This window comes from Berkeleyomyces rouxiae, assembly GCF_048999995.1.
Source record: "Berkeleyomyces rouxiae strain 22BRR77 chromosome Unknown BrBRR77_ptg000007l, whole genome shotgun sequence".
Classification (NCBI taxonomy): Eukaryota; Fungi; Ascomycota; class Sordariomycetes; order Microascales; family Ceratocystidaceae; genus Berkeleyomyces; species Berkeleyomyces rouxiae.
The window spans coordinates 1,218,701-1,242,351 of NW_027396497.1; the positions used below are offsets into that span (position 1 = coordinate 1,218,701).

The 23,651-nt window shown below is 51.6% G+C and overlaps 6 protein-coding genes across 6 annotated transcripts; 4 read left to right on the forward strand and 2 right to left on the reverse strand.

The window, feature by feature from the left end:
- Positions 1–1,344: 1,344 nt before the first annotated feature.
- Positions 1,345–1,995, reverse strand: BROUX77_006100 (uncharacterized protein; the record flags this gene model as incomplete). The annotated part of the gene is made up of 1 exon (XM_073751048.1): positions 1,345–1,995. The coding sequence occupies one exon, from the start codon at positions 1,993–1,995 to the stop codon at positions 1,345–1,347; it is 651 nt and encodes a 216-aa protein (XP_073603970.1).
- A 476-nt stretch (positions 1,996–2,471) lies between these two features.
- On the forward strand, positions 2,472–4,202 carry BROUX77_006101 (uncharacterized protein; the record flags this gene model as incomplete). Its single annotated transcript, XM_073751049.1, has 1 exon — positions 2,472–4,202. One exon carries the CDS (start codon positions 2,472–2,474, stop codon positions 4,200–4,202), a length of 1,731 nt encoding a protein of 576 aa, XP_073603971.1.
- Positions 4,203–4,258: 56 nt separating this feature from the next.
- On the forward strand, positions 4,259–8,194 carry BROUX77_006102 (uncharacterized protein; the record flags this gene model as incomplete). The annotated part of the gene is made up of 1 exon (XM_073751050.1): positions 4,259–8,194. The coding sequence occupies one exon, from the start codon at positions 4,259–4,261 to the stop codon at positions 8,192–8,194; it is 3,936 nt and encodes a 1,311-aa protein (XP_073603972.1).
- Positions 8,195–14,307: 6,113 nt separating this feature from the next.
- BROUX77_006103 (uncharacterized protein) lies at positions 14,308–17,868 on the reverse strand (the record flags this gene model as incomplete). Its single annotated transcript, XM_073751051.1, has 1 exon — positions 14,308–17,868. One exon carries the CDS (start codon positions 17,866–17,868, stop codon positions 14,308–14,310), a length of 3,561 nt encoding a protein of 1,186 aa, XP_073603973.1.
- An 891-nt stretch (positions 17,869–18,759) lies between these two features.
- On the forward strand, positions 18,760–19,803 carry BROUX77_006104 (uncharacterized protein; the record flags this gene model as incomplete). Its single annotated transcript, XM_073751052.1, has 1 exon — positions 18,760–19,803. One exon carries the CDS (start codon positions 18,760–18,762, stop codon positions 19,801–19,803), a length of 1,044 nt encoding a protein of 347 aa, XP_073603974.1.
- Positions 19,804–20,300: 497 nt separating this feature from the next.
- BROUX77_006105 (uncharacterized protein) lies at positions 20,301–23,495 on the forward strand (the record flags this gene model as incomplete). Its single annotated transcript, XM_073751053.1, has 1 exon — positions 20,301–23,495. One exon carries the CDS (start codon positions 20,301–20,303, stop codon positions 23,493–23,495), a length of 3,195 nt encoding a protein of 1,064 aa, XP_073603975.1.
- Positions 23,496–23,651: the final 156 nt, after the last annotated feature.

Sequence of the window (23,651 nt, forward strand, 5' to 3'; positions counted from 1 at the left end):
CATTGCCATCGGCGGTAGAAGTAACCGATATCTTGAGCGTATTGGAAGGCCAAGAAATTTCCGGGTTATGGGCGTCGAGCCAGCATTTCCCCAGGATGATGTGGTAGCCCCCAAGCTTCGTGATTTGAAAAACCAAAGTTTCTGAATAATTAGGAAAAGAGAGGGACAAAGGAACTTGGTGGGTCACTTTACCCGCAGCAGTTTCACTACCATCAACAACATGGAGCGACTCGGCTCTGGCCTTGAGAACAGTAGGAATCTGATGCCTTGCTATAAATTCAGAATCCACAAAACAAGTTGTTGATCCCGAATCCACCATAGCGTAGGCCTCAATGGAATTATTCACTGTCACAGGAATAACCAGAGGGGGAGAGTTACCATAATCGATAGCATTATCAAGAGAACAAGTGCTGATTCTCAAGAGACCCTCATCAGCAGCGTCAGGGCTAGCCAGGACCAGAGGGGAATGGGTCGGTAGCCCTTCTAGTTTTTTGACGCATCAGGCGCAGGGGCCGTCGAGGGAGCCCGGGTAGAAGTGGAGGGAGAAGGGACAGTAGCTGCGCGAAGAGCAAGGTTGTTTTTGGGGCAAGCCTTTAGCATGTGGTCCTTTGCGCCACACTTCCAACAAACACCCTTTGCCATTTTGCCGTCAGCAGTCTTACGGAAGGGTAGACCGTTGGCATCGGGACCTGCAGAGGTACCCTTAGCTGGCTTGGTGTTGGGGACAGCTTTTTGGGCGCCAGCATTTCTCGAACGAGAATCTTGCTGAAAGGGGACCACACCAGGAGGCGGTTGGATTTTCCCGTTGTTTCCCCGGGTTCGGTTGTTTTTTTTTTTTTTTTTTTTTATTCATTACTCGCATGGAACCTGACAGGGTTATGGCGAGGTGTATATTAATACTATACACGAATCAAGGTTTAACGGAATCTCAAACAAGCTAGCTACTACACATAATATACTCCAATCCCCTGGCAGGGAGGCAGTTACATCTAAGATCCCACAAATATAATCCCCAAGTTATGACAGAAAGGAAATACATGAATAGTTTTTGGTATGAATTTCCAACGAGCAGCACTAACCCCAAGTGCCCCAGTTAAGGTTTTTTTTTTTTTTTTTTATTCATTACTCGCATGGAACCTGACAGGGTTATGGCGAGGTGTATATTAATACTATACACGAATCAAGGTTTAACGGAATCTCAAACAAGCTAGCTACTACACATAATATACTCCAATCCCCTGGCAGGGAGGCAGTTACATCTAAGATCCCACAAATATAATCCCCAAGTTATGACAGAAAGGAAATACATGAATAGCTTTTGGTATGAATTTCCAACGAGCAGCACTAACCCCAAGTGCCCCAGTTAAGGTTGACTGCTCGTAGAAAATTGGCGTCACTGGTAGGAATCGAACCTACGACTTCTCGGTAGCCAACCGAAAAGCCTTGCCAGGTGCTATACCACTGCACCACAGCGACCCAGTTAAGGTTGACTGCTCGTAGAAAATTGGCGTCACTGGTAGGAATCGAACCTACGACTTCTCGGTAGCCAACCGAAAAGCCTTGCCAGGTGCTATACCACTGCACCACAGCGACTGGTTCGGTTCGGTTGTTGATCGTATTGTCCAGCGTGTTGCAGAAATTAGCGAACTGATCAAGCGTTCCCTTAGGGGCAGGATAGGTGTTCCAAGCCAGAGCGTCCTGTATGTGGGGCTTGAGGCCTCGCTGAAATAGTGCAATGGTGAAATCAGCGTCGGCCCAACCGAGTTTCTTCAACAGCGTTGTAAAAGCAGAGTGATAGGCAGTACAAGTACCTGTCTGCTTTAAGTCGAAGATCTGCTGGGTCGCAGTCATGCGCCAGTCAGGGTCATCGAAAGCCTCAGCTAACGATTTCATAAAATCGTCGTACGTTTCAAAGTTCATGTGTCCAGTGGCCGGGTCCATCCGAGGCATGGCCCAATCCAGAGCGCCATCTCTAAGGTAGGAGAAGGCAGTCATCAGCTTGCGCTGCTCCGTGCGGTGGTGTCATGAATAGCCATTCTTGCCATTGCCATTGCATAGGGTTATGCCTGGCACCTTACCCCGCTTCCGTTGTGTCACGCTAATGTTCCAAGGACGTATGATGATACGGTTATACCACTTGGTGGTCTGTGTAACCTTGAGGTGTCACTCCGGTTTATCTACTCGGGTGTGGCCGGCTTGCACACTATAGATCATCGCTATTAGGTAACTCGGTACTCTGCAGTTGATGCAGCTTATTCTGAGTTGACTGCTATTCTCGTTCCTTTTGTGTCAACAGCGTTTGAGCGTGGGGCCCACACCTGTTAGGCCGATATCGCTGTAACGCGACATATCGTTGCCTGGGTGTCTTGAGGGATTTTCAGTTCTGCTGCTGCCGTGTTGGTTTATCTCGTGAACTAACATCCGGTTTACGGGCTAAGCACAAGGCCAACAGATATACACCTGCATCAAAAATGGCCAAATCGACAGAAAAACTCACCAAAACGACTCTGAGCAACAGCTCAATTGATTCTAAGACTAGTTCGAGCAGTGCATCGAACAAAATAGACAAGAAACCGACCGCGCGCGATGAAACGCGCCGCACGACGCGCCTGGGGCTGAGTTTTGCCCAGATGGCGAGCCAGGAACCGCGTTCCGACGACGACGAGCTGCTGCGTTCACCGTCGCAGCCTGCGCCCGTCACCTCATCGATGAAAGTCGATGCAGGTGTTGAAGATGCGCCGGTGGTTGAGATTCCCTCGACACCCGACTCGCGCGACTCGGACGCGACAACGCCGACGCCTAATGCACTGGATGGGAACCTGTTCGTGTTCAGCCAGGCTCAGCGCGATGAGAACGACACCAACAACACCAACAACACCAACAACAACAACAACGACCAGACGATTCCGGCGAAGCGCGCCCGAGAGATTGCTCTCATGTTGGAGCGCAAGCGCCGGCGCGACGAGCAGAACGCCGCCATCATGAACGAGGTCTTCCTTGTTCTAGAACGACTCAAGGAGTCAGCCTCCGAGGCCCAGCTGATGCGCATCCTGCGCCAGTTTGGCAACGAGTGCGGGCTCGTCGTAATGTCGCGCCACGACCACAAGACGCTGGTTGAGATGGAAGTCTCAAAGGCTGCCCGCCCCAAGCCAGCACACGAGGCTGAAGCCGTGGCTGCGTACAGCGAGGCTGCGACGCAGACACCTGAGGTGCCAGCCGCGCCTTCTGTCCTGGGCAGTGAGCCCTGTGCCAGCAAAAAAAACGCCACCCCTGCGCCTAAGGCCAATAAGCGCAGACGCCGCGGCAAAAAGGCCAAAAAAAATGCTGCGACCGCCGCAACCGCCGCAACCGCCGCCACTGACCAGGCTGATGCTATGGTCATCGACACCGCTGGCGACCAGTCCAGCACACCCGACACCACTACCTCGACCACCACCTCGACCGCCACTACTACTACCGATGACGCCGCCGCGCCTCCCGCCCCGGACACGGCTATGGCTGATGCCGACGCGCCCACTGAGTCCCCCGACACGTGGACCGTAGTCGCCAAGCGCGCCCAGAAGAAGGCTGCCGACAAAACCACGACCCCCGCCCCCAACACGACCACCACCACGACCACCACGACTGCCCCTCGCGAGAAAACGGCCGTCGTTATTGTCACCACACCCGAGTCGAGAGCCAGCGCGCTGCCCCAGCGACGCGTGCGCGACGCGGTGAACCGCCTTCTTGGCAAGACTGCAGTGTCTGCGGTCCAGCGCACCAAGGCGGGCAACATCTTGCTGCACGCTGTGGACAGTGAGGCCGTCAGATTGATGACCTCCAATCTGCAGCGCGTGGTCAAGGAGCTGTCCTGCTTTGGCGCCTGCGAGTTCACGCGCGCCACATCTCCCGGCTCCAGAACCCACAAGTCGTCAAAGCTCTGCTTTGTCATCCACGGTGTGCCGATTGAAGACGGTTTCGACAGTCTCAAGGAGCTGCCCAAGGACATGGCGGACTTCAACGGCGTCAAGATCTCCGACTCGCTGCGCTGGCTTGTGGTCCCTGCCAAGGGTAAGCAGGCTGGCTCGGTGGTCGTCGAGGCCCTGACCCAGGCTGACTACGACAAGTGTGTCGGCAAAAACGTCAACGTCGGCGGCGCTATTGTCCCAGCAGTGCCCTACGTTGACCGCAAATCTACGACAGACGGCCCCCCTCGCCTATGAAAGAGGGCCCTACGGCCGGACAACGTCTACGCATCCTTCAGCACAACGTGCACAAAATGAAGGCTGTTCATGAGACAATACTTGAGGCTGCTGCAACCGGAAAGGCGGACATTGTCTGCATCCAGGAGCCTTATACCATAAAACTCAAAGCTGGGTATAGAACATTGACGCAGCCGGGCTTCACCCTGGTTGTGCCGTTTAATGTTAGGAATCTCGAGGCCATGCCTTTGCGCCCGCGGGTCCTGACCTACGTCCGCCAAGGCCTGCCGTTTTCTGTGCTGTTCGAGTTTGGCGATGCTGAGAGTGATATTCAGACCCTGCGCATCCTTGCGTCGGAGCCGTTTTCGCTTCTCAATGTCTACAACGAACGCCAGCTGACTGTGCAGCCTGTCCCCGAGACCCAACCCCGCCCCTATACCATTGAGCGCACCAATCTTTTATCGCGCAATATTGACACCAGTACTTTGCTTCTCGGCGACTTCAATCTCCATCACCATTGGTGGAATTCCCAGCGAGAGCATCCCCACGAACCACGAGCTGACTCTTTTGCTAACTGGCTGATGTCGCAGAATGCCACCCTGATTGTCGACGACGACTACGTTGAACGCAACGGCGGCACATACGTCAACAGCAGCACGACCTCGGTGATCGACCTCGCATTTTCCCTGCGGTCTCGACCGGGCCTGTTTACGAACTGGAGGTATCTTCAGGAGACGGGCTCCGATCACCGGGCCATCAGTTTTGATTACGTCAGCACCACCACACCCAAAACCCTAACACGTAACCCGGCGTTCAACACCAAGACGGCCGACTGGTCGCTGTTTCGCAAGGAATGGCTGGCTGGCCAGGCTGACCTTGAGCTTCAGCTGTCCCTGGCAGAGATTTCTGCAGACGGTGACGCAATGGCGCGACTGCTTTCCGAGGCCCTGCAATCTGCTTGTCAGAGGTGCATGTCAGTGAAGAGGCACAGTGCCCGCGCAAAGCCATGGTGGACGCCCGAGCTACAATCACAACGTCAGGCCGCATCGCGCGCAGAGAGAAGATACAGACGAGGCAGGCTGTCGCTGGTTGAGTTTCATTCGATTCGCAACAAGTACACCCATGCTGTCGAAGATGCTAAGTCTACTCACTGGACTACCTTTCTTTCTGACGCTGACAACGAAAAGGTCTACACAGCCTGGAAATACACCAAGCCAGCTACGGCGAGTTACTTCCCCCCCATCCAGGGGCCAGACGGGTTAGCCAATACCCCCGAGGAGAAGGAAAAGGCTTTCCTGACGCTACTGGGTGCTACGTCTAGCGCAGGTGTCGACCCCCGACCTGACATTGCGGATACACACGACCCCCATCACGACCCCCATCACGACACCCCCCACGACACCCCCCCGAACGACACCGACCGAAGCATATACCCCTGGCCTGACCTTACAGACCACGAGATCAAGGAGGCAATCATGTCCGCCAACGCCAAGAAGGCCCCCGGGCCCGACGGCATGAACGCCAAGATCATCCAGATCGCCTTTGAGGCCCATCCCGCGCCCTTTCTCTCCGTCTACAAAGCCCTGTCTCGCCTCGGAATACACCCCACACTCTGGAAGCAAGCTACTGGGATTGTGCTCGCGAAAGACGGAAAGGCTGATTATTCAGTCGTAAAGTCCTACCGCATCATCTCACTGCTCAACTGTCTAGGCAAAGTGCTCGAGAAAGTCTTTGCGACCCGCTTAGGGTACCTCGCTAATTGCCATGACAGCTCGCTTCTAGACGACACTCAACTGGGAGGCCGCAAACAGCGTTCAGCCATGGACGCCGCTCTCGTATACGTCAGCCACCTGCAGAAGGTCAAGGAGATGAAGCTCGTTCCAAGCACTCTCTTCCTTGACGTCAAGGGCGCTTTCGACCACGTGTCAAAGCCCTGCTTGATGCGCAGCTTACGTGAGCTCGGTCTTCCCCTGGTGTTCCGAAAATGGGTTGCTTCGTTCCTCCAGGACCGTACTGTCGGCCTGCACATCGAGGGTCAGCCGTTTCCGATGACCCCGGTTAACATCGGCATCCCCCAAGGTTCCCCCATCAGTCCTCTACTCTTCCTGTTGTATGCTCGGCATATAGTGGCTCGGGTGGCCGGCGACACACCACAACTTCAGCTGTCGTATATAGACGACTTCAGCGTAACCGTGGCGTCCAAAAGCCCGAGGCGTTCAGCGGCGCTTCTCGAAGAACTCGTGACGGAGCTGCGGGCCAAGGCTCGTGACTACGGCATTGAGTTTGAAGAGAGCAAAACTGAGCTCATCCACTACACCGATGCTGCAAAGTGGGCCTCCCAAACTGTCCGAGTAGGTGATGTCACTGTGCGTCCCCAAAAGATGGTCAAGTGGCTAGGTTTCCATTTCGACAACAGACTTTCGTTTAAACAGCACGTCCAGGCACGGACCCAAAAGGCTGAGATCGCGTTCCGCGGCTTGCTTCGGCTCGCTTCGAACACGCGTGGACTGTCCATCGCGGCACTCCGTCAGCTCTACATCTCCTGTGTGGGTACCGTCGCCGATTACGGATCAATTCTCTGGTATGACCCGTCAAAACCCCAGCTCAGTCTGCAAAGGGTATACCAGAAACTGCAAAGCCAAGCTGCCGCCCGTATCCTAGGTACATTCCGCGGTTCACCAACACGCGCCGTCGAAGTCGAGGCCGGCCTCCCGCCCCCCTCTATTCGATTCGCCAAAGCACGCATGGCCTACGCCGCTCGCACTCTCCGCCTCCAACGCAACCATCCCGTCCGTGTTGCGTCCCAACCCGACAAGGACGAGCTTGCCCCCGATGACTCAGACCTGCCTCTCCTGGGGCATAACATGAGTGTCAAGACTCGACTCGGCTGCATCATGCGCGAGTTGAAGCCATTGGTGGCAGGCATGTGGAGACGAGAACGTCGCCGACAGGAGTGGGATAGTCCCTGGCAGCCGCCACTGACCGACCGCATCTCCATCGTCGTCGACCCTGGACCCAAGGAGGACGCTGCCGTCAGGCATGCCCAGTTCTTGTCAAGACTTCCGAACGATGCCGTCACCGTGTATACGGACGGCTCCAAAGAAGGCTCCAGGTGCTCGCTTGCAGCGTGCGTGGTCGATACCAAAACCGGTGAAATCAAAACGAAAGTCAGTCATCGACTGCAAGATGTGGAGGTTGCAGACTGCGAGAGCGCCGCCATCGTGGAGGCACTCACGCTCCTCGCCAAAACAGAAAAAATAACAAAGCAAGCTCGCCCCTGCTATGTGTTTGTCGACAGCCAAGCTGCCATTGCGCGGCTCCGCAAACACGGCCACTTCGCGTGGCAGGCCCGCCGCGTCCTAGGTACATTCACGTCGCCAGTCACGGTGATGTGGTGTCCCGGGCACATGGGCATAGTGGGGAACGAGATTGCAGACGCGGTTGCACGCCAGGCTCTCGAGAGTGATGATGAACGCAAGTTCAGCTCACTGGGCAGTGTCTTCGCCAGGGTTAGGAGGTTTACCATGGACAAGTGGGAGACTCTCTGGGCTTTTGAGCGAGACACCGCCGCTGGTCCCTCCCACGGCTCGCACTACCTGCGTACCATCGGTGGTGATCCAGTTCTCCGTGCTAAGGCGCCCAAGGTTTCCGGACCAAGATGGCTAACCTCGGCGTACTTCCAGATGAAGGTGGGTAAAGGCAACTTGTTGCCCTACCTGCTGCTCATCAAGAAGACGGACTCGGACCGGTGCCGCCGTTGTCAAGAACATGAAAGCGAGAGCGTTGAGCATGTGCTGCTGCACTGCGCCGCATTTTCTGCAGAGCGTCAAGAGATGGCCATGGCATTGAGTCCTAAGTCGCTAGATCTCCCGACGCTCTTCAATACGAATAACGGAACCGAGGTGCTGCTGAAGTTTGTTCGCAAGACGGGTTTTTGCACGAAGGCCTGGGTAGAAGGTGTGGGGAGAAGAGAAAGTAGTGGTGGGAGGAGAGTGGAGGAAGTTGAGGAGTGAGGAGGAGTTGGTGCTTGTGTCTTTGGACAAATTACTGTGTCGACCACGACGTATTTCCTTTGTCGTTGATTTTTGCTGGAGTTTGGATGTTGTTTTATTGTACCTTGCTATGTGTAGATTTACTGCACCTCGCCATAACCCTATCAGGTTCCATGCGAGTAATGAATAAAAAAAAAAAAAAAAAAAACATCCGGTTTGATAGTAGCGTCTGGTAACGTTGAGTTACGTATGTCCCCACTTTCGGTTATCTGTGATTTGGTTCTAGCTTGGGAAGATCTCTGTTGTCAGAATCTGCAACGCCTTAAATAGCGTTGCCTTCTGCCCTGTGTGATCAGGTTAACTCTTGCTCCCCAAGCTTAACAATCACATACACCCCTTTTGCCATTCTTCTTTGTATACTAGTTTATAGTATCACTTCTTCGATAGTACCTTCTTCTTTAGTACTATATCTTTAATTATCACTTGTTTCTTTTTTTTTTTTTTTTTTTTTATTCATTACTCGCATGGAACCTGACAGGGTTATGGCGAGGTGTATATTAATACTATACACGAATCAAGGTTTAACGGAATCTCAAACAAGCTAGCTACTACACATAATATACTCCAATCCCCTGGCAGGGAGGCAGTTACATCTAAGATCCCACAAATATAATCCCCAAGTTATGACAGAAAGGAAATACATGAATAGTTTTTGGTATGAATTTCCAACGAGCAGCACTAACCCCAAGTGCCCCAGTTAAGGTTGACTGCTCGTAGAAAATTGGCGTCACTGGTAGGAATCGAACCTACGACTTCTCGGTAGCCAACCGAAAAGCCTTGCCAGGTGCTATACCACTGCACCACAGCGACCACTTGTTTCTTGATAGCCTTCATTGCATCAGTACCTTCTGTCGTCTTCGTTACCTCAGTGTTCCTGTGATTGTTTATTCCCTTCCGTGTGTTATAAGATCAATTAGTTGAGTGTGCCTCTTTACCTCAAACCGACCATACGACCTAGAGAGTTCTATCCTCTCCTCCCGGCCGTATATCCGCGCAGGCCTGACTGTCCACCTCTGGAACCTATCATTGTCCTGAGTCGTTGGCTTTCTAGAACCCTAATGGTTTCCTTGGGCCCTATCCGTAATATTTTGTTAAGCTTCATTTAAAGACTCACACATTCTTCCAACTCTTTGTTATTCTTTAGCACACCTTATTCTTCTTTTCGTTCCGGCTCTCGACTACGGCCGATATCCCGTCTTCCTATGATCATACTAGCGCTGCTGTTGTTACACAACCTTCTTCGTCCGCTAGTCATAACTCGGCTCTTTCTGGTTCTTAGTTGATTCCATTTCTCAATCTACTTCTCTTCTTCTGTGGACAGTCAGTTGATGGCACTGTCTCTGTCCCAGCTCCTTTAATTTCGTTGAAGCACTTTGTTCCTCTAGGCTAATGTCGTCTCAAGCTTTGCGTTCCACTGCAAGCAATGAGAACCGGCGGGCTCACCGCACTACCGCTGAGCAGGTTCTCGATCCTGTTGATCAGGATGACCTACGGCTAGAACAAGTGCACAAGCGATATCCCGAATGCAGTTCGGACAGTTATTATGATTTGCGTCCGGTGTTCTTGCGGGATGGTGTACCTTCAACCACCTCTTGTCAAGACGCAGGTCATGCTGTTAATCTTGTCTCGACTGCCGAACATATCAATACTCTTCCGTCTGATGATGCACATCTAAATTTGCAACTTGTCAAGCAAAACCTGGATGGCATGCTCACACGTGGCTTCATTGCCCCTACTTCTTCAGTGTTGGCTTCTCCGATTCTTTGTCCTCGGGAACCAGGCAGTGTACGATCTTCTGTTGATTTACGGGCGGTCAACTACCTTATTTTATAAGCTGTTCATTTGGTCCCGCATCAACCAGTCGTTACAACTTGCCACATCTGAACGGGGGTTTCCAGAAAGCCATGTCTACCAGCTATGCACCTTTTGGCTTGCAGCAATGATGTTGCCAACTCCCAGATTACTTTGAGTTACAACATGGTACCTGAGTGTATAAAGTGTTGTTGTTGAGTTTACTCACACACCTGCCATTGTGCCAAAGCATGTTATTGAGTTCTTGTGGGATTTCTTGGACAGTTTATGTCTGTTTTTAGACCTCTGTGTCTGTATTTCTTGGCCTTTGTCTTGCCTAATTGTTTTGACTCCTGTTGGGTCTATTTATATGATATCAGCAGCTAGTGTCTGTTCTTTGCTGAGCTCGTTGGTTCTACGAACAGCTCGTGTCTGTTCTTTGGGTTGACACCTCTTAATGCCTCTTCCTTGTGACACCGTGTGTCCATCGGCGACTGCTTTTTTTGTGTCTCTTCTTTGACCACTATGGTGCTTGCGTTTGACCCCTGCTGGGTTATAATTGCCGACAGCTCGTGTCTGTCCGGGTATTGATAGTTTATATCTACTCGCTTTGCTGACAGCCCGTGTCTGTCTGGGTATTGACAGTTGCTGTCTACTCGCTTTGTTAACAGCTCGCTTCTGTCCCACTTCTTGACAGTTATGTCTAGTCTTCGTGCCACAGTTGTGTCTAATGCGTTAGGCCACTGTTCGGACTATTTTCTTTCGGCTGTTGTTGTGTCTACTTACGACCACTATACGTCTACTTCTTGTGACATGTTCTGTGTCCTCTACTTTGGACAGCTCTCTTGCCTGTTACTTTCTTCGACTCTGTTACGTCTACTTGCGACTACTCTATGTCTCCTTTCTGCGACCTCTTTGTGTCTTCACTTGGGCCTACTCTCTGCCTCTCTCTTTTGGACAATATCTTGTTGTTTTTCTTCTCGTTAAAAGAAACACGATGTCCCTCTTCGAAGTCCTGCCTATGGTGGTGCAGGCCAGTCTTGTATCTTGTGCTGAAATACTGCCAAGTTTTTTTTTTTTTTTTTTTTTTATTCATTACTCGCATGGAACCTGACAGGGTTATGGCGAGGTGTATATTAATACTATACACGAATCAAGGTTTAACGGAATCTCAAACAAGCTAGCTACTACACATAATATACTCCAATCCCCTGGCAGGGAGGCAGTTACATCTAAGATCCCACAAATATAATCCCCAAGTTATGACAGAAAGGAAATACATGAATAGTTTTTGGTATGAATTTCCAACGAGCAGCACTAACCCCAAGTGCCCCAGTTAAGGTTGACTGCTCGTAGAAAATTGGCGTCACTGGTAGGAATCGAACCTACGACTTCTCGGTAGCCAACCGAAAAGCCTTGCCAGGTGCTATACCACTGCACCACAGCGACACTGCCAAGTTTGACAAGCTGACTTTACCAATTTCTTGTTTTCCCCTTTCACCAATACTCTTTACGGATCCTGCACGTCTTTGTTTCCATGCTGTCTGTTGTCATATACCAATTACCCGATCGATGATGAGTCCCCATTACACATGTTAGTCTATTCTCCCACAACCGGAATCGTGTTCGTTTACATCCATCGAACCATGTCCCAGGGGGTTCTTAGCTATTGTGGAGGCGATTATGTCGCGGCGATTGATGATTGTGCCAACTGAGTAGCCACTCTGGTGTACACTTGTTACCAGAACTTGGTAGTTCTCAGGGGACCTTCTGCATCTTGCAGGCAACAGATTTATGGGCTATGGAACTGAGCGATTGTTGTTTGTTATAACCTACAGGCCTGGCTCTTACTTCTATGACCAATGCCATAACTAGGGAGGACAACAAGGTTGAAAAACCTTTGCCTTTGCGGGTACTGAGCTGCGTTCTCAACTTATTCCCACTTAAGATCCTTGGTGCTGCCCCTCGGTTGATGAGGTTGCCTTTCGTTATTCCCATTCTTTTTTACCTTCCTCTTGTCTGTGGACACGAGGCCCTTACGAAGTTGTCGTTGCACTTCAAGGCCTTGTTTTATGTTGATCAGATGTACAAGCTTTCATGCTAGGGATTCCGTTGATCCCCTATACGTCACGATGTTGTTGGTGCATCGAGATCTACAATTCTTGCCTGCGGAGTCATGCTGTGTCTAGACCCGTATGGTTGGCTTATTCCTTCTGTTCCGATTCTGCAAAGCCCGGTGGACTTCCGTGTCCCTAGATGCCCGGCTTCCTTTTGCGAATTCTCCGACTTGATTCTAGTCTAGGATGTGGCGATCTTAGTACTGCTGTGGAAATCAGTCATTTAAAAGGAGCATACTGTCATGAATAGCCATTCTTGCCATTGCCATTGCATAGGGTTATGCCTGGCACCTTACCCCGCTTCCGTTGTGTCACGCTAATGTTCCAAGGACGTATGATGATACGGTTATACCACTTGGTGGTCTGTGTAACCTTGAGGTGTCACTCCGGTTTATCTACTCGGGTGTGGCCGGCTTGCACACTATAGATCATCGCTATTAGGTAACTCGGTACTCTGCAGTTGATGCAGCTTATTCTGAGTTGACTGCTATTCTCGTTCCTTTTGTGTCAACAGCGTTTGAGCGTGGGGCCCACACCTGTTAGGCCGATATCGCTGTAACGCGACATATCGTTGCCTGGGTGTCTTGAGGGATTTTCAGTTCTGCTGCTGCCGTGTTGGTTTATCTCGTGAACTAACATCCGGTTTGATAGTAGCGTCTGGTAACGTTGAGTTACGTATGTCCCCACTTTCGGTTATCTGTGATTTGGTTCTAGCTTGGGAAGATCTCTGTTGTCAGAATCTGCAACGCCTTAAATAGCGTTGCCTTCTGCCCTGTGTGATCAGGTTAACTCTTGCTCCCCAAGCTTAACAATCACATACACCCCTTTTGCCATTCTTCTTTGTATACTAGTTTATAGTATCACTTCTTCGATAGTACCTTCTTCTTTAGTACTATATCTTTAATTATCACTTGTTTCTTGATAGCCTTCATTGCATCAGTACCTTCTGTCGTCTTCGTTACCTCAGTGTTCCTGTGATTGTTTATTCCCTTCCGTGTGTTATAAGATCAATTAGTTGAGTGTGCCTCTTTACCTCAAACCGACCATACGACCTAGAGAGTTCTATCCTCTCCTCCCGGCCGTATATCCGCGCAGGCCTGACTGTCCACCTCTGGAACCTATCATTGTCCTGAGTCGTTGGCTTTCTAGAACCCTAATGGTTTCCTTGGGCCCTATCCGTAATAGGTGGTGCTTGGGTGCAGCAGCAAATTTGACCGCAAGTTGCCTCTGGAACGCCTGGAAGCCTTGCTGATTGCCATCATAGTATTACGGATAGGGCCCGAAGAAAGGATTAGGGTTCCGGGTACAGCCAACGACTCGGGACAATGATAGGTTCCTGAGGTGGACAGTCGGGCCTGTGGAGGAAGACGTCAGTTAGACAGAGTGCTAAGACGTATGGTCGGTTGAGATGAAGAGGCAACACACAACTTAGATGGCTATTCTGAGAATAGAGCGGCACAAAGAGGAAGGAGGAGGAACAATCACACACTTCAAAGAAGAAGAAAGGTTGAACTGCAAAGAAAGCAAGAACAGAATGGTATAAAGAAGAAGAAGAAGGTAAGCAAGTGCATGTGATTGTTAAGCTTGGAGAACAAGAGTAAACCTGATCAACTCAGGGCAGGAGACGACGATATTTATGTTGTCGGCGCTCCTGACAAAACTCTGTCTTCCCAAGCTAGAAACAATCAACATCTAACTACGAACAAAAGATAAGTCTCGTGTAAACAAGACGTAACAGGTTCGTAACAATCGAACCAGATAACAACCTGTGACGGGTTTCACTAAGTATGAGAGAATCTCATAGTTATGACCAAATGCTGTTTATTATCTTTAACATAGGGAAGAAAAGAAAGAAAAGGAAGAAGAAAATCTAAACTAAAGATGGGGGAACTGGCTCTGCTTTATAGGCGTTCGACAATCCAGTTGTGTGCGCCCCACCAGGGCAACCAGCCCTATGACCCCTGTACAATAAAAGTGGAGCAACATCCGTGCACATAAAAGTGGGTCCCGACCCTTGTGACACAAAAAGTGGGTCGCACCCTGGTCGACTAAAAGTGGGTCCACAAACCCTAACCCGAAAGTGGACCCAACTTCAAATCACACAAAAAGTGGGTCAACATGGATCAGCCCAAAGATGATCCAACATCGGGTCCACGACCCGTAACATTACCCCCCTCCTCTCGTCCGTGTGCGGGGGCCTGTCCGGGCGTCAGCTTCTGGTACGCCCACATCGTCTTCTGTTCCAAACTCGGCTTCAAACATCTCAAGCGCTTCGGTGTCCTCGAAATCAACGCGCGGTCTCCAATCTGGCTCTGCGTATCCGGCCCATTTGACAAGAACTTCTCTGCGGTAGCCTCTTCCAACGCGTCTCTGGCGGCTTCTCAGGATTCGTTCAACAAGGTACTCGGGTTCGCCGTATTCGTTTTCTTCAATTGGCGGCGGCTGCGTGTCGTCCGTTTCTTGCGACGGGAACGGGTTCTGGCTGGCGGGCTTGAGCAAATCGACGTGGAATCTCGGGTGAACATTTGTCGGCACGTCCAACTCAACAACGTGGGGAGAGACAATCTTCCTGACTTTGTACATCGCGTTCGTCCAGGAAAGCTTCTTTGATAGCTGCGGCGTCGAAATATTCTTGAGCTTTAGCCACACGGTGTCTCCGACTTCGAACCGAACCTGGGGGCCTCTCGATCGGTTGGCCTGATCTTCCATGTCCTGTTGTCGCGCTGCCATGGCTGCCTGTGCTAGCTCCCAGCCTTCGTGGAGTCTCTGAATGAACTTCTCGGCGTCTCGGTGTTCTAGCCTTCGCGGAACGGACTCTTCTGCTGTAACTTGCTCGATTGGGCTGACGTGATAACCGTGCGTCAGGAAAAACGGACTCATTCCCATCGAGGTATTCCGGTTGTTGATCGCCAACATGGCCGAGGGGAGCAAGTCTGGCCAATCATACTGCGAATAGGTGATGAACGATCGCAAGTATGTCAAAACTTCTTGATTCATCCGTTCCGTTGCGCCGTCAGTCTGTGGGTGGAAACCTGTCGACAACCGTTGTTCGATACCAGTAAGCTTGCAAAGATGAGTCCAAAACTCGCTCGTCCAGTTAGTGCCTCGATCAGAGACCAGCGCGCGCGGGAAACCATGGTGCTTCCAGTAACACTGCAGAAAACTCTCTGCACATTGTTCGGCCTTCATCGTGTTCATGGCTTCCAAGGCAACACCTCCCGTTAGACGGTCAACAATCACCATCAGGTAGCGGGGATCTCCCGATTTCTTCGCGGGGAGCTCAGTCATGAAGTCTATACCCAGCTCCGAGTGGGGTCGCTGCGGGATCGGAAGCGGCAACAGTAATCCCTTCTTACGCTCGCGCCACACTTTCGACCGCCCACAAACATTGCAGTTCGCACAAAAACGTCTCACATCTCGCGATATACCTGGCCAGAAAAACTCGCGGGACAGAATGGCAAGCGTGCCGTCGCGTCCGGGGTGGCCTGTGATGTGTGAATCGTGCGTCTTCTGAATCAGTGCCGTCCGTAGGGGTTCCCATTCTGGAACAAACAACTTGTGGCGATATAACAGTGCTCCACGTTGGTCGAATTCGCACTCGGCTATGGATATCGTTATCTTCTTGGTCAGCGACGGGGGAAAACTTCGTTCGCCTGCTGCCAAAGCTTGGTACATTTCCTGCATATCCGAGTCGTGGTCCTTCGCTTGGTCCCAAAGCTCTTGGAGGTGCGGTTGCACAAACAGTCGTGATCCGTCCGGGACATTGTCGGGGCTTTCTGCGATGTCACCAGCTGCCACAGGCACCGTTGCTGTGTGGGGAATCCATTGGTCCTTGATGAGCTTCATGATCCGAGACTTCAGGCGGTCGTCATCTTCGCCTTGCGGAACATCTTGCTGTCGTCGACTGAGGGCGTCGGGCTTTCCACTCTTGCTGCCTGACCGAAACTCCAGCTTAAAATCGAACTCCGAAAGCATCTGCGACCACCGAACCTGGCGCTCCGAAAGTTTGCGAGTCGTCATGAAATACTGTAGGTTCTTGTGGTCGGACAAAATCTTGAAAGGCGCTCCCAAACTCTTAAGTTCGCCTCGCCATTCCTCAAGGCACTTAACCACTGCCAAAAGCTCCTTGTCATGAATCTCGTAGTTAACTTCGGCAGGACTCAACTTCTTGGAGAAAAACGCAACCGGACGCAACTTGCCGTCATCATCAACCTGGGATAGAGTGCCTCCAAGTGCCCAACCAGAGCAGTCGCACTCCACCACCGTCGTTCGGTCTTCGTCCCACATTGCTAAAACTGGTGCCGTGATGAACAAATTCTTGAGCGTCTCGAACGCGCTCTCTTCGGCTTGGCCCCATTTCCACGGGACACCCTTCTTCGTTAAACTGACCAAAGGGGCCGCCACTTCGCTAAACGAGTCGATGAACTGACGATAAAAATTGGCGAATCCGATAAAACTGCGGACCCCTTTGACGTTGGTCGGCGGAACCCATTCTCGTATAGCGGCAACCTTCGCTGGGTCAACCTTGACTCCTTGGCCGGCCTGAATGATGAAACCCAAATACTTCGTTTCCGTAACTGCGAACTCGCACTTGTTAAGGTCCAAACACAGACCCGCATCTCCCAACTTCTTCAGCACGAGCTCGACCTTTTCCATGTGCTCCTTGCGACTACCATCGGTATAAATCAACACATCGTCGAGGTAGGCGGAACAGAAATCGTCCAAATGTTCACGCAGAGTGCTGTTGATGTATCTTTGGAAGGTCGCTGGTGCTCCAGTAAGTCCAAAAGGCGTAACAAGCCACTCGTATAGTCCAAATCTTGTCCGGAAAGCCGTCTTCCATTCATCGCCCTCTTTGACACGAATCTTGTGAAACGCAGCGCGGACGTCAACCTTGGTGAAGTAACGGGCCTTGGCTAACGAACGCAGCGTCTCGCTAATGAGGGGCAGGGGGTAGCGGTCTTTCTCCGTGATGGCGTTGATACCACGGTAGTCGACACAGAATCGTAGGCCACCCCCGGGCTTTCGTACAAACAGGACTGGCGCACCACCGGGCGAACTGCTGGCTCGGATCCAATTCTTGTCCAAGTGATCCGAAAGTGTTTTACGCAGGACCAAGAGTTCATCTCGAGACATACCGTACAGCGGGCCCCACGGGACTTCTTTCTCTTTGCCGTTGTTGTCCTTGGTTAACTTGATAGCGTGGTCGATACCGGGGCGGTTGGGCGGCAAATCTCGTTTCTCATCGTCTAAAAACACGTGGCCGAGGTGCTTCAGTTCTTCGGGAAGCTGCTCGGTAATCTCTCCTAGGGTCATGCGACGCTTAACTTCAAGAGCCTTGTTGATGTCGTGGATCGTGGCGGCGAAAACCTGGATCTCTTCCTTCTTTTTCTTGCTATGGCGAATCTCAGCGGCGAAAACAGAGGCCATAACCATGTTTGCCTTTGCGCCTGGAACATGCGCGTCGAGCCAACCTTTCTCTCGAACCATAAGGGCGTCAGCTCCGGAACCTAGACGAATAACTCGTTCCTTGGCCAAATAAACGACATCGTTGCGCTCCATCCATGGCTTTCCCAAAATCATGTCGTAAGCTAGATTGGGGATAACGTAACCATAGACTGTTTCTTTGCGTCCGTCGATGTCGAGCTCACAAAAGGCAATTTCCGAAATCCATCTCTTCTTTTCGTCATTCTCGGCTAACCGTAGCTCACGCTTCGTTATCGGCATCCGTTGCAAGCCTTTCTTTTTCACCAACGATTCGTTGAAGGCTGACGTCACAAGACACCCGCTATCGAATAAGGCGTCACAGTAGAAGGAGTTGTCGATAAAAGCTTCGATCAGGAACGGGGACGAATGCATCTGGGAAATCGCTTGTTTGGGGGCATCCGTAATCTTTGTCTTTCGTGGCGAAATAGGTTCATGCCGGTCCTTCGTGGGGGATTCTCTCCTGGTAACCTTCTTGTCGATACTGTGGTTCTCCGGGGTTGTCGTTGCATGTACTTCTGCGGGCGATTCTGCTGGGCGAAACTTCGGGCACCTAAACGAACGATGGCCCTGCTCTAAACAACGGAAACAGTGTTGGGGTTGCACCCTTAAGGACCGACGGAAGCCCGACACCAACACTAACGGCGTATCTGTTGGGGTTGCACCCTTAAGGACCGACGGAAGCCCGACACCAACACTAACGGCGTATCCTCGAAGGACTAGTCCGGCGCTGGTACGGCAAAACTAATGCCAGACCAGAACCAAGACTAACGGCACTTCCTAGAGGAACTAGTTGTCGTCGCCGCCGATCGTCGGTTGCCTCCCTTTCCAACAGGATAAATAGTCGCATTGTTTCTACACCATTTAGAGAGTTTAGTTTTGTTCTTCAATTCGAGATCTTTGTCCCTCTGTGTCCCTTTCTGTGAAGATCCAGCTTAGCGTAATCACACCTTAACATCATCTCGAATTCTCAAACCCCCCTTTCCCTTTTCCTTTTTTTTTTTTTTTTATTTTTCCTTAAGTCACTCTTATCTTTCCTTTTTTTTTACTTTACCGCCGACCCGACGAGGGATCGAGATATATTTTTACTTTTCTTTTACTTTGCCATTTGAATATCCACAGCGGCCAAACCCTATGGCCCCAAACTATTTTGCACCCTCTGACGACGATTCTTCCTTCCACCACAGCTTCCGAGAAGACAGCATACTACCAGAAGTCCCCGGTGAGCCAGAGGTTTTCCACGAAGCAACAATGGCTCACAATAACGAAATGCAGGGACTCCCCAACTCCGCCCCCGCGACCCCAGTGGTTGTGCGAAACACCTCCTCCGACCTCCGCCCGGTCCGTTATGACCATACGCGGCCTGATCTCTACCCAACGTACCGGTCATACGTGGAGATGAAGTACCGCTACGACCACAGTCACTTCAACGGCGCAGGAGGGTTCATTCTGCACTGTTACGGTCTGTTAGCCGACAATGCCTTGCTCCAGGCACAGACCTACATTGCCCGCATGAGCCGCGATCCATCGTTGGAGAACGTGGATAAGTTCCTGGAATTCTTGGACAGCTGCTTCGAGGACACCTCAGCTTCCCGTCGTGCACTCTTGGAGCTGCACACCCTCAAATGCCGAGGTGCCTCTGCTCCGGAACATTTGGCTCGGGTCAGTCGGTTGATGCAGATCGCTGGCTGCTATAGACTGAGCCACGAAGAGCGCATAATGAATCTGAGGCGCACCCTCCCCGGGCAAGTGATGTCTGCCCTGGCTGGTTTCCCAGACCCCCCAACCTACGAACAATACGCACAACAGGTGCTTAATGCCTGGCAAAAACTCGACGAGTGTCGGCATGCCCACCCTCCGAGGAACCCTGCCCGGACGTCCCAGTTCCGCAATGTCCCGGCACAACACTCCCCTGATGCCATGGACTGGGCGCCCACCCATAACAGTGCCCCCCGTCGTGCCAAGTGGGTCTCCAAGGAAGAACTCCAGTCACGAAGAGCCAGAGGACTGTGCCTCCGTTGTGGCGCTGGTGGCCACATGTCCCCTAACTGCCCATTCGAGCGTGCCCGCCCCCCGGTACAACAGAGTGTTCGCGCAGCCACGAACCTCCCTCCTCCTGTACTCGAAGAAGAGGGCGAAGAATATTACGAGACCGCCGAGGAGGACTCGGGAAACTGATCGCCTCTGCCCCAAGTCGTGGTCAGAGGCCCAAGCAGGTTTTCAAAGACGACAAGGCTGCTGTGAAGGAATGGGAAGAGTTGAATAGATCTATTACCAACACATCAATTCAATTAGATGCAGTGATCAACAACACTTGTCCCGTGATTGCATTGATTGACACCGGTAGCGCTTCCCCCTCTATGATCAGCAGTGACCTTGTAAAGAAATGGGAACTTGATACGCTTTTCAGTTCGCGTCCCAGAACGCTGGTACCATTTAATTCAAAGAGTACCGTCACGGTTGACCGACTAGCCGTGTTTAAAATTGACATATCGGGCCACATAGAAAAACATGTGGCGTGGGTAGTACCAAAATTAGCCGAAGACATCCTGATCGGATACCCATGGCTCAAGAAACAAGGGGCAAGGATAGACTGTGAAGCCGACACAGTTAGATTTAAATCCGGCATTGTCGCTCGAGGAAAGGCGACGACAAACCATACCTTCCGCTCTACCATGGTACGAATAAACAGAGCGAGCACCTTCTTCCGCGCCGCCAAGAGAGATAAGCTGCGGGTTTTTGCAGCTTCAATCGAAGATATCAATAAAGCCTTGGCCCGTTTGGAGAAAGATAGAGTACCAGCCAACCCCAGAGAGTGGAAAAAGAAGATCCCAGCTTGGATCGAGCACGACAAGGTCAAGGTGTTTGATCCAGACGCACAATTTGCTAAAAAGATGCCTCCCCGCCGGCCTGGCCAGGATCATAGGATCGAGTTGACCGTGCCCGACGAAGAAGCTCCATGGGGCCCCCTTTATAGCATGACCAGAGAAGAACTCGTGGTTCTTCGCCAGACGCTTCTTTCATTGCTGGAAAAAGGCTACATTCGCCACAGCCAGTCCACTGCTGCTGCTCCCATCCTATTCGTGAAAAAGCCTGGTGGCGGCCTCCGCTTCTGTGTAGATTATCGTGCACTAAACGCGACTATGAAAAAGAATCGGTACCCACTCCCAAACATCAGCGAGACCCTAGCTAATGCTTCCAAAGCTAAGTGGTTTACGAAACTCGACGTTGTTTCCGCGTTTCATAACATCAGAATCGCCGAGGGAGATGAGTGGAAGACCGCTTTTCGAACGCGACAAGGCCTTTTTGAGTGGAACGTCATGCCTTTTGGTCTGGCCAACGCGCCTGCAGAGTTCCAAAGTTTTGTGAACAGTCTGCTACGCCCATACTTGGATGTGTGGTGCTCTGCCTACGTCGATGACATCTTGATTTATACCGACGGCACGTTAGAGGACCACTACGAGAAGGTCAACTTGGCTTTAGCAAAGGTTCTGGAGGGCCAACTGACAATCGACATTGATAAATGTGAGTTCGCGGTATCGAAAGTGAAGTACCTGGGATACATCCTTGAGCCCGGCAAGATTTCAACCGACCCAACCAAAGTCTCTGCAGTGTCGGACTGGCCAACGCCCAAGAAGGTCAGGGACGTTCGAGCCTTCCTCGGTCTATGCAATTTCTACCGCACCTTTGTCAGAAATTTCACTACTCTAGCGACTCCCTTGCTACAGTTGACAAAGAAAGACCAGGCCTTCCAGTGGGGCGAAAAGGAAGAAGAGTCCTTCCAGGCTCTAAAAGAAGCATTCACCTCGACCCCTGTCCTCTGCACGCACAATCCAGATCTGCCAACTGTTGTTGAGACAGACGCGTCTGGCTACTGTCTCGGTGCAGCGCTTCTACAGACGCAGCCCGATAGATCAACTAGGCCTTGTGCTTATTTCAGCCGCAAAATGACTGCCGCCGAATGCAACTACCCGATCCACGACAAAGAGCTGTTGGCTGTTGTCTGTGCCCTGAAGGAATGGCGTGGCGAACTCAAGGGCCTGAAGGAGACGTTTACCATCGTCTCAGATCATAAAAACTTGCTGCATTTTACCAAGTTGCAGCACTTGTCCGAACGCCAAGCTAGATGGTACCTGACCTTGAGCGAATACAACTGCACCATCGTCCACCGTCCTGGTAAACTCTCCCCTCTCCCAGATGCTCTCTCTCGCCGCGACACCCCAGACAACACGAATGACGCGCGCTACAACGACCGACTAGCCACTATCTTGCACCACGACGGTAACGGCCTGAAAGTTTTCTCGACACAAACCACCAACACGCCAGAAGCCCCTTCTACCCCCGAACTTCCGCCTGCCTTACGGGAACTCTGGTCTGATGCCTGTGCTGCCGATGATGAATACGCCATTATCCATAAAGCGTTGACAGATGGACTGTCACAGTGGCCCGAAACAATCAGACACAAGTTGAGAGTCAACATTTCCGACTGCTCTTTGGACGCCAAATCCGCTATTCGATTTCGGAATAAACTATGGGTACCTACTAACGAGCCATTGAGAACCGCCATCCTACAGAACATTCATGACTCGCCCATGATGCTGCACCCCGGAAAGAACGTCATGCAAGTCGAGCTGTCTAGAGAGTTTTTCTGGCCCCGCTACGTCGAAGATATCCGCCGTTTCTGCCGCAACTGTCAAATTTGTGGTAGTTCTAACATTCGTCGCGACAACAAGGACACCACCCTCAAAGCCTTGCCAATTCCCGACCAGCCTTGGGCCGAGATTGCCATCGACTTTATCGGACCTTTGGAACCAGCACAGAAAGGCGGCATCACCTACACCCACGTCCTAACTGTTATAGACCGTCTATCCAAGGGCGTCATCCTTATTCCCGCCGACGCCCTCGACATGGAATCTGTTGCAGATATGTTCTTCCACCACTTTTACCGACACCACGGCATGCCAAAATCTATTTTGTCTGACCGCGAATTTGTCAACGCAGCTTGGCGACACCTCTGCAAACGCCTAGAGATCGAAAGGCTAACCACAACAGCTTACCATCCGGCTACCAATGGAGCTGCAGAGAGGATGAACGCTGAGATCAAAGTCAAACTTGCCAAACTCAGCGCTGAAGGCCCCGCCTGGCTCAATCTACTGCCCATGGTCGAGTTCAGCATCAATGCCACCCCATCTTCTGCCACTAATGTTTCACCTTTCTTCTTGTCTCACGGCTACCACCCACGAGTCTTCGCCGCACCACCATTGCCTGTCGAACCCGACAATAACGGTCCACTCGGACAGGCTGAGAGGGTCATCCAACGCCTGAGAGACGCCCAGAAATGGGCCCACGCCAACCTTTCTTTGTCACGAGCGGAGATGGAGCAACGCGAGAATGAACACCGACGTCCTGCACCAGATTTTCCTACAGGCTCATACGTTTGGCTCACCCTACGCCCTGAACAACAAGGCTCAGGCCTCGGCAGGAAACTTAGAGCAAAATACCAATACTGCAAAGTGTTGGAACAAGTTACCCCTCACACTTATCGTCTTGAAGTACCGGGTACAACTGCTCACGACGTCTACCATGCCGATCGCCTTCGCTCAGCTGCCAACGACGCTTTCCCTTCCCAAAAGACTCACGACGATCGACCAGCACCTATGGAAGTCATCAATGGTGAAGAATACTGGGAGGTCGAAAAGATCCTAGGCGAACGCACTTCTAACGGTGTCAAGCAAGTCAAAGTCAAATGGAAAGGCTACGTCAGACCTGGCTGGGAACCAGTCGACCTTCTGGTCGATACCGACGCCTACAAACTATGGCTCAGCCAAAAAGGAACCAAAACGACGCGCAAAAGGAGGAAGAGAGGCTGATGTTGGGGTTGCACCCTTAAGGACCGACGGAAGCCCGACACCAACACTAACGGCGTATCTGTTGGGGTTGCACCCTTAAGGACCGACGGAAGCCCGACACCAACACTAACGGCGTATCCTCGAAGGACTAGTCCGGCGCTGGTACGGCAAAACTAA